This window comes from Microtus ochrogaster, chromosome 21, assembly GCF_000317375.1.
Source record: "Microtus ochrogaster isolate Prairie Vole_2 chromosome 21, MicOch1.0, whole genome shotgun sequence".
Classification (NCBI taxonomy): Eukaryota; Metazoa; Chordata; class Mammalia; order Rodentia; family Cricetidae; genus Microtus; species Microtus ochrogaster.
The window spans coordinates 38979891-38990578 of NC_022022.1; the positions used below are offsets into that span (position 1 = coordinate 38979891).

A 10688-nucleotide genomic window follows, 5' to 3' on the forward strand; every position below is an offset into this window, starting at 1 on the left:
GTCAGGGAACCCTGATGGCTCTTCAAGCTGATGAGGGAGAAGGACTTAATCGGGGGAGGGGGAGGGAAATGGGAGGCGGTGGCGGGGAGGAGGCAGAAACCCTCAATAAATAAATAAATTAAAAAAAAAGAAAAATAGCTCAAATGTGAAAGAAAAGATTGAACTGTAAAAGCATTGTAAAATCCTCTAAAAATATAATTGATGATTCTATTACATCCTAAAAAAAAAGAAATTAAAAAGCAACAACAACAACAACAAAAAGTCTTCCTAAGTAAATGAAGTATTAATATATGATAACGTTTTAGTTGACTGTGGTTTCTCCTTTTAATTTTAATATTGGTATGAAATAGCAGGCCCAACGCCTAATGCATCACTCATGAGCCTGGATAACTGTTTAATACGCTTACCTACATTTCAAATATGAAATGTGCTTTTCTTTAATGGAGTTGAAGTACTCAATTCTCACTCTGGCCTTAACGAACCCTCTCCCGGCTCTCCGTGGCCAGCTTTGGCATTCTTAATGGCATAGGGGAAAGTCTGGGTATTTTTTTCCTGTAGCATGCTTTCACCCAGAACATACTCACGAGAGACCCATGAGACACTTTCAAGCTGTTAGGTTTTTAATATCATGCTGGGTTTTGTACCTGTTATAACAGTGTGTATCTAATTCTTTGGGGCCTTGTCCTAAAGTTTATTTTGTCTTAGGAGTCCGATCGAGAGTGTGCATTAGCCAGCGGGATGTGTCTACCACCAGGATGTGTCTAAAGGCTGTCAGGCTATGCCTTTAGACCATTAGCTCACTCTTACCTGAAGCATAGAGAGCCACAGTGGCGAGGCAGTGTCCTGAATGTTCGTTTTCTAAAGATGCAAAGAGAGAATTGCAATTCCACAATAATGGAACTCCAGGAGACGGTTAAGGCAAACAACCCAGTATCATTTTAAGAATAAATCCCAGAGGACTACTGAGAAATAAAAAAATAAACACAATGAGCAAACCTTAGGTTATAGAAATCCCAGCAACTCTTGTAGATAGTCTTGTTCTCATCTAAGCTGCTATATGGCATAAAATCTTTAAATCATGAACTTGATTAATATTTTAAAAAGAATATTTCAACTGAAAATGGGTTATTTTCTTCTACCTGTAGGGACCCAGAGGACAAGATGGCCTTCCAGGGGATCAAGGAGGACATGGTGCCAAGGTGCTTGCTGATTCTCCATTTCGTGTGCAGTTATATTTTGCAAAACAATTATGACCTGTATATCTAAATAATGGTGTGCATAATTTTTGCTGCATACCAGTCATAGTTTTTAATAATGAGCTACATATTTTATGATGCCTTTATTTCTGTGTGGTACTATATGTAAGACCATGACTCAAATTCTGACCAATCCATCTCACATTGATATTCTGTTAGGGTGAAAAAGGAAATCAAGGCAAAAGAGGGCCTCAGGGTCTTTCCGTGAGTAATAAACCATTTCTCCTTAAGTATGAATGTTTTTTCAACTCCCTACCTTTTACATTTTTTCTTGTGCTACTCTGAGAAAGAGCTATGTGACCTAAGAATTTTTCCTCCATGTGTAGGGCAAGACTGGAAGCCCAGGCGAGAGGGGAGTTCAAGGAAACCCAGTAAGTTATTGCCTTTGATGTGTCACTGTCATTAATCTTTGAGCCAATGTGATCATTGTCACTTGTACTGCATTTTGATCGTGACAAATATTTCTCTGAAACTCCTTTGGAAATGAAATGGTAAGACGCATAACTGCAGCAGGGCGTAATGGAGAAGACGAGAAGCTTCTATGACCTCTCACCGAGTTTCCTTCTTAGTCATCTTGAGTGCTGTTTTGTCCGTTGGAGTGTAGAGCCACACACATCTTGCTTTCTTGTTATACTGCTTCAAGAGTTTCCAGTATTTTATAAATACGTTAGTTTATTTCGCTGCCTTCTAACATCTTACCAGAATTACACAGCTTTTCCCCTGAGAATCAATCATTTCTGTAACTGTCATCATGAAAGAGGAGAGAAATATTGAAAAATGCATATGTAAACATATACACGTAATAGTTACAGAAATTAGCACACAACTGTGTTAAGTATTTTAATTGCTTTCATTCTGAATCGTAATGTTAATGACTCTTTGATTTTTCATATGAATGTATATTATGGCTTAAATTTAAAAAAATCTGATAACTTAAATGGATTATAGCTGAGGAGTCAGAAAAGGCCAGGACATAATGCGGTTCAGCTAGTGGTGGTTGTCACAGGTGACAACTTTGCCTCTTCCTATTTGGAATCTGCTGCCCCCTGCCTGTTGTTTTCCATAATAGTGATGTATTTGACAATGATCCATTCTAAAATACCGGAGATTGAAAAGGGAGAAAAATAAATGAAGGTTCTGAAAAAGAGCTGTGTTTGGCCTCTTGTCATTAACTGGAGGCATTCCAAAAGAATATCCCTGTGTCTTCGTACTCATCGGGTTGGGGTTTATAATCCTTTCTGTGTGAATGACACACATCTGTAGATTTTTGACCACTTTACTATATTGCAGGCAAGACTGAGCTCAAGTCCATTCCTTTAATTTAAAAAATATGAGGTGCCCTGAAATAGAATTACTGTATATTGTCAAACTTTCTTAGAACTTTATATGCATTTCCAGCTTAGACAAATGGTATATTTCCTTAACCCTGTGAATGGTACCTAGGATTAATTTACAACTGTCTTACAGCACACACAGCCCGTAGGCTCCTGGAAGGGTAAAGCTACCTCAACAGACATCACAGCTATGAGAAGAAAACAATGAGCTTATAGTAGCTGTGGAGGTCTGTGATATCTTTGCCTCCACTGACTTAGTTGAACTGGAATTGTAGAAAAGCAGGGAATGTTTCATTAGAAAAGCTAAATAAGCCCCAAAGATTCATATGATCTTTCAGTCTCTAGTCCTTTAGATACTGTCAAAAGTAGGCAATACTCTATAACACAAGGATACATTAGAGATCAGACAACCTTTCTTGCATGCTCCTAAAAACAGCACAACCTTGGCTTAATAGGTTGGCTGTTTAGCGTTTATTTTCTTCACCTGTGAGATGAAGAGACTCAGAAGATCTGTAGCAGAATCTTGCCCTAAATTGCCCTGCTCTTACTCCTCCTCCTCTCTCTCCTTCCTTCCCCATCCTTCGTCTCCCTTCTTTTTCTTTTTCTTTGTGGTAGAGATTGATCCAGGGTCTGAGTACATGATCTATCACTGATCTACCCCCACCCCCAAGAACCCAAACTGTCAAGATGGTACCAGCAAATACTAAGTGACCCCAACAATATGTAGTACCCTAATAACTCTGAAAACTGGGAAGGGTGTATTTGTCTATGAACCATCACTGTTCCCATCCGCCTGTAGGTCTGTCCCAAAAGTCAAAATCAGAGAGAAAGGCCAATGGTTCTGTGGGATCATGGAGCCTGGGTGGCTATTTTTGATTGTCTAAATCATAAAAATTGTAACATTTCATACATTACTGAGTTTTTAATGAAAACATTTATCAATCCATAAATAGGTGTGGAAAAATCTCTAGTCTTGTATGTCTCTGATTTTCCCTTTAATTCTTTCTAATTTTCCTTCATGTAGTTTGAAATTCTACTATAATTTTGTTCAATTTTGATTATTGCTTTCTGGGTAATACTGTTTTGAAAATAGCCTAATTTGATATGAACATCACTCTTTCTAGTTTTTCATAAGCTTGCCATTTACCGTATGTGTTCTTATCACCAATTTTATTATAACCCATATGCATCTTGATATTCAACTTGAACATCTTCTAGTTAGATCTTGTATTTTATTCTGATAATCTCTGCCCTTTAATTACAGTATTTGGCCCACTTCTCTTTAGTCTAATTGTTATGACCAGACTTAGGTCTATTTTGTGCTTTGTTTTTCTTTGTTTTGTTCAATGTCTTCTATCTTAAAAATTATATCTTACTATTGACTTTTAATTCATACTCATTATTAATATAAGTAGTTATTCTAGGTAATGATCAACAAACTTTTTCTATAAAATGCCAGAAAAAACCCATTATGTTACACAATATATGCATAGAAACGTACTGTCATATAGAACAATTTATTAGCATGTCTTTATACTGTGGTTATTTTATGTATTACATCCATGGGTATTATGAATTCCTCATTGTAAACAAAGCTTTTGTCTGGATACTAATAAAATTTCATTTGCTTTAATATAAATTGGTGATATACATGAGAGTTGGTATGAGGAGATAGGCTTTCTGACCATCTTCTCATTTACAATTTCCAATGATCTTCTTTCCTTCCTGAAGGTTTGAATGTCTAAATGCTGCCATTTTCTTAGAGCCTAGAAAATGTCTTTTACATTTCTTTTAGGAAAATATTCTAATGGTGATTTATTCTAGTTTTGATTTGTGAAATGTTTTTATTTTACTATTAATCTTAAAGGTAGTTATCATTGGATTTAAAGCTCTAGATTTAATCCTTCACCATAAAGAGGCCATTATTGGGAGAGAGGGGGGTCTTCAGGGGAGAATCCTCATGTGTCCCTGTTGTTATGGCTCCTGAGTCAGACATGTTGTTGGTCAAATACTGGTTCTGTCACATAGTGCCTGATTTAACATTTTATAAATTATCCCACCTTTTTGAACCTCAGTTTATCAACATTTAAAAATAAAGTCATGGGTTGTGAGCAATTCCTGCTCTTCCATAGGATCTGAGTTTTATTACCAGCATCCACATAGGATAGCTTACAACCTCCTGTAATTTCAGCTCCCATGGATCCAGTGCCCTCTTCTGGTCTCCACCAGCACCTGCACATTAATGTTACACACACAGACATACAGACACACACTACTGCCACTACTAGTAGTAAAAGTAATGATAATAAAAACAAATTTTGAAAAATCAATCTTTTGTGATTATAAGAACTGTGGTTATTATTGCATACTTAGTACAAACGCCCAATAAATAACCACAATAGTCTTTGTTATTCTCGTGGTCATTTGTTCTCATGATTACTGAGTTGAAGTCATGGAGGAGCGATTTCTGCTATAAAGTCATATGTCATTAATAACATCTGAAAAGCCTTAAACCAAGCTTTTCCTCTTAATCCTCAATAAAAATTGTGAACATGAAAATTGTATTCTTGTTCTGTGAAACAACCTTGATGCAGAATCCCCATTAATGGAAATACTACATTGGTTCTGTATCCAAACACGCTTGAAACAAAGAAAACTGAATTTCCATCACACGTTTCAGTTGGCAGAATGCACAGAGCAAGGCCTTTGTATTGATTTAGGAGCCTGAAGTGAAAGAAGAACATATGATTTTCAGAACTGAAATGGAGCTTTAGCCACAATAAAGAAATAAATGAATAAATAAATGAAAATTTAAAATTAAAAAAAAACAGTTTTATGTCCTCTTAGGCAGAACTAAAATATAACCCATCAGTTGCACTTCTGGCACATGCCCAAAGTGATGGAAAGCCATGGCTCAGATACTGCATACCCATGTTCACAGTAGCAAGTCCACAATAGTCAAAAGATGGAGTGACCTTAGTGTTCCCTGACAGATGAAGAAACAAAAGGTGGTTTATGCATCCATAGAAATACCATTCGACTCTAATAGAGGTGTTTTGACCCATGCTACAAGGAGGAACCCTGAAGCCGTTCTACCCATTAAATAAACCAGACACAGAAGAACAGTTATCATATGGTCTCACTTACAAAAATTACCTAGACAGCCAAATTCGAAGACAAAACTAGTCACAAGGAACCGGGAAAGAGACAATAGGAATAAATGAGTTGTTAGCAAGATTTAACTGGGAGGATGGAAGGATAAAAAGGTTCTGAAGATGGATGCTAGGAACGGTTGATAAACATTGTGGATCTACTTAATGCTAAATAATTATATTCTGTGGTTATGGTAAACCTTATATATATTTTATGATAAAAAAGGGAAAATTAAGGATTACATAGAAAAGAACCTACAGGCAAAGGCAAGGTGTGTAAACTAGCTAAAACTAGTTTTCAGATGCCATCTCTTCTACAAGTTTCTCTTTTGTTTGTCCAGGGCTCACAAGGGCTCCCTGGCAGCCCGGGAGACAGGGGGCCTGCCGGAGAAGCAGTAAGTTGATTTTTGCTCTTCTAATTGTGGCTTTTTTATGAGGTACATCTACTTTCCATGACTGTTAGTCCGCAGTGCTGTGAGTGGCCTGCTTTAGAAACAGTGTTGACCTTAGAAAAGACAGACCCTACAGAATGGATGTTTTACTGTATCCACTCTGCAGGATACAGATAAACACATATATGCGTGTATATATATATATGTGTGTGTGTGTGTGTGTGTGTGTGTTGTCATCACTGTGTTTATGACTTCATGCAGTCAAATTTGGTACTTTTCTCTGTGACTATTAAAAGGGCCTTATTTGTGCTTTTGAAAAAAGGAAACTGTCTTAGTGACTCTCAGGAATGCTTTGTCTAGCTGGCCTGCTGTTCTTATGACTGTCGCATTTCCACACACACAGTCACCGGCTCCATAATGAAGGCCCTGTAGTGAAGCCAGTCTCTGTATCTGATTGGCCCAAATATAAAAATAAGACAGAAACGCTCCTACATCAACAATAGAAAAACACATGCAAAAAGCGTAGGTATGCTTCAGTTGTGGAGTTTCCATGGAAAGAGCATTGTGCAAAGGAAGGACTGAGAGCAGCTCCTTTCTTGCAGCTTAGGCTTTATTACCAATGACATCATTCTTCAGGGTAGTCATGCAGATGTAAGATGCTGTAACGTGTTTCTGAGATCCATAATACAATGAAGCCTTTTCAGCCACCGGACTGATCTTATCACCAGGTAACACAAAGGTCTACAGGTGGTCTTTGTGTAATTAATTTGGATAGGAACAAGTGGAAAAAGTTACCCAAGAATAAAAGGTTCACCCTTTGACTACGACATAAGCTCACCGAACAGTAAGGGTTTACAATATGCATAATTCTTGCCTGATAAATATCTAAGATGTGGCGTTGATTTCCTATAACTAAACCTTTGATTTGCTCTCTGTTTCATGTGCTGTCCCATCACTAACATTTATTTGACCTGAAATACTACAGTCCTTCTTTACTCTGCTTCCTGAACTATCTGAACACTCCATAGACTCCTTGAAGCTGGGGACTATTTCTTTTACCCTTTCATCTCCTTTCCTGATGCGATGCCCAAATAGTTCATTTGCCCAATGTGTGTTTGTTAAACTCAATAAACAAAGACCATGCCCAAAGATATCATTGACATCGTAAGTAGCATTGCTCTATGGAATCGGAATGAAGACTGACGGGATTTTATTAGGTAAGCGTGTCAATCGAGCCATGGTCACAGTGGAGCCCAAAATCTTATGATTTATGTAAGGAAAGAATTGTTACTTAAAATTTATACAAGGAAAGATTTGTTAACAAAATGACTTCATGGCACTTTAAATGTCAATGTGAAGGTCACAGTGTCATGGAACTGGCAAATAAAATATAAAACAATTTATGATGCATGTGTCACATATTTGAAATACTAGTTCATTATAGAAATGAACAAAATAGAGAATGGCACAAAAATAAATGTATTTTATATTTTGACAATAATATAATAAGATCTATAATCTTTCTATAGCCAAAATTAAAACTTTTTCTTCATTGTAAGGCAAGCATGTCTATTAAATAGGTCACCGTTCTTTGATTCAGTGAACAAATAGTTATTAAGAATCTACTCTTGCCAGGCAGTGGTGGCACACGCTTTCAGTCCCAGCACTTAGGGAGACAGAGGCAGGCAGATCTTTGTGATTTCGAGGTCAGCCCGGTCTACAGAGTGTGTTCCAGGACAAATAGAGATACACAAAGAAACCCTGTCTTGAAAACCATGGAAAGGGAAAAAAAATAAAAATAATCTGCTCTTGGTGTTTAACAGTAAGCATGAAGTTTCCAGTCTAGTAATAGAAGAAGGTATTAATTAAATGATTGCATATGCATATCGATAATTATAAATTGAGATAAATACCAGAGAGCACAGCCAGAACTCAATATCCCTGGGGAAGCAGTTCAGGGCACTGCTCAGAGACAGTCTGTGGATTCTCAAAACCCTCGTAGAAAATGAAATAATGTCTTCTTGTCACCTATTTCCTCATATGTACTTTCGTCTCTGGGATATTTATAACACCCAATAAAATATAAACATGTAAATAATTGCTACAGTATAAAGTCTGTACATGTTCATTATAGACATTTTTAAAGAATGTCTTCTGTCTGTGCTGGATTGAATTATAGGGCAGAAGAGATAAAGAAAACTATGTAGGAGTTCAGATCTAGAGAATCAATGATAAATAAGCTGTCATAATCTAGAGGCTCAAGAAAGCTTCCGTGAGCAGAGCCATGTGATATGAAGGGAGAGTAATAGTTATTTGAGGCCAAAATGAGGAAACAGTTGCAGACCATTGGACAGAAAGCAGTTACAACACAAAAAGAGAAAGGGACCTGCTGACCACACACAGAGTCCTGTGAGCCCATTCCAAGGGATTTGTACAGTTAGCTTAAGAATAAATGGACGGCACCAGGGAGAAGGAGCAATGATGAGATTATTGTCTTATAAATCTTATCAAACCACGTAGTAGAAGGAGTCAAGAGCCAAGATCCAGATAAGATGCAGCCAACAGTCTATGATAAGCAGGCAAGAAAGAAATGGAAAGAGGGGAAAGATTCCAAATATGTTAAAAGCAGTAGGAGATACAGAGCCTGTTTTGAAGTATGATTCCTGGGTGTCTGGCTTCTTGCATTAAAAATCATTTATTGAAGCAAGAAAGCAATGAACCATTTGGGTTGGAGAACTGAAGACTACAAATTGAGTGATGAGTTTGCGATGCCTTTGAGAAATGTTACGTTGGCTGTGGGATTCAGATCAGAGGAATTCACTAAAGTTATTAATATGAGAGCTGAGGCTGAAGAGATGGCTCAGAGCTCATGAGCACTTGCTGCTCTCGGAGAGGACCCAAGTCTGTTTCCCAAAAATCACATGGTGGCCCTCCATCACCTGTAACTGCAACTCCAGGGCATCCTATGCCTCTTCCAATCTCCAACAGTACCAGACATGCATGTGGTTCACATACATACATGTAGGCCTGCACCCATACAAACAAAGGCACCATTGTTTGGAGACATACATACCGTTCCATGAAGATAGTAGAAAAGAGAGAAAAGAAAACGTCTTTCAAGAGACATGTTTGGACCAGCGAGATGACTTGGTGATAAAGCAGCGTTAGCTGGCAGCTAAGCTTGGCCACCTGAGTCTGATCCCCAGGCCACATGGTGGAAGGAGAGAGAGAGAAACTAGTCCTGTATTCTACCCTCTGACGTCCATCTGTGCTTGGTGGCTAGTGCACCCCCACACCATGCATACACAGTCAGTGAATAAATAGTAAAAAGAATTAAGAGAATTGGGCTTCAGTTGGTCTCAGTTGGTGTTCTTTTTATTCTATAGAAGGGAACGTTTTATTCTGCAGAATATAAAATGTTCCAAGTAACTGAGCATGAAAGATGGGTTTTATAGACCACCTTTATAGATGGGCTGAAAAAATCAGAAACAAAGAGCTAAGGAGGCCTGAGAGCTTCCAAGTCACTGTCATGGTAAAGTGAGGGGAGGCAGACAGTCACAGGAAACACGCAACACCCAGACATTGCTAAGTGCACACACACACAGACCGAAAGAAATGAAGCTGGCACAACAGTCTCTGCTTATAAATCAACTGCCTCTAAACAGTGGCCATACTGTGGGTGATGGTTTCCAAGCTGTGACAGAAATGTTGACTATGTTGAGACAAAGACCACCTGACACACAAACCCAACATACTAGCTAACCCTTCAAGAAAGGTTTAGTGCCCATCTTCCTTTGATTCCATTTTTTGGTCATTCTAGTCCTCTTTAGCCTTTGGTTAACTCTGTGTTGGCAAATGAGTGTAGGGACAAGGTCTATTGTAAATTTAATGCAAATGTCCAGGAACCAGGACATTTTCTATAAGTAAAGTAAATTTCCGTAGATACCAAGAGAAAAACCAAACCTTCATTCAACAACATAATATGCATTCTTTTGAATCTCACATAAAACATTCCCCAATATTGACCATATTGTGAGCTAAAATATACATCTTAACGAATTTCAAAGAATAAACATATTGTGATCCTGCTCACAGATCATAGCAAAATTAAGTTAAAAATTAAAAAAAGAGACATGCTGAAAAATCTCAATTTCAGGATATTTAAAATGTACTTCTAAATAACATAGAAGTTAAAAGAGGAAATCTCACTCCAACAACATGGCTCAGCAGGTAAAGAGGGCAAGGGGCCAAGCCTCATGACCTTAGTTCAGCCCATGGAACCCACAGGACAATGACAGAACCAACTCCTCATTGTTCGTTAGCCTCTGCAAGCACACTGTGGTGCACACATATCCATAAACACACATAAACATACACACACACACACACACACACACACACACAAATAACAGCAATAATGACAAAATAAAACTCAGAAGAAAACTTTCAAACATCTTAACTAACTAACTAACTAACTAACTAACTAACTAACTAACTAAGTGAAAATGCAGCCTAAAAACTTCAAGACTAAAAGGGAATTTGTAACATAAATTA

General features: G+C 37.7%; 1 protein-coding gene across 1 annotated transcript in view; it reads left to right on the forward strand.

The window, feature by feature from the left end:
* Nucleotides 1-10688, forward strand: part of Col24a1 (collagen type XXIV alpha 1 chain) — a 249016-nt gene that overhangs the window by 143304 nt on the left and 95024 nt on the right. Inside the window, exons 29-32 of the mRNA XM_026783871.1 lie at nucleotides 1146-1199; nucleotides 1416-1460; nucleotides 1583-1627; nucleotides 6084-6137. Coding sequence (XP_026639672.1) covers nucleotides 1146-1199; nucleotides 1416-1460; nucleotides 1583-1627; nucleotides 6084-6137 — 198 coding nt within the window. The remainder of the gene's footprint in view (nucleotides 1-1145; nucleotides 1200-1415; nucleotides 1461-1582; nucleotides 1628-6083; nucleotides 6138-10688) is intronic.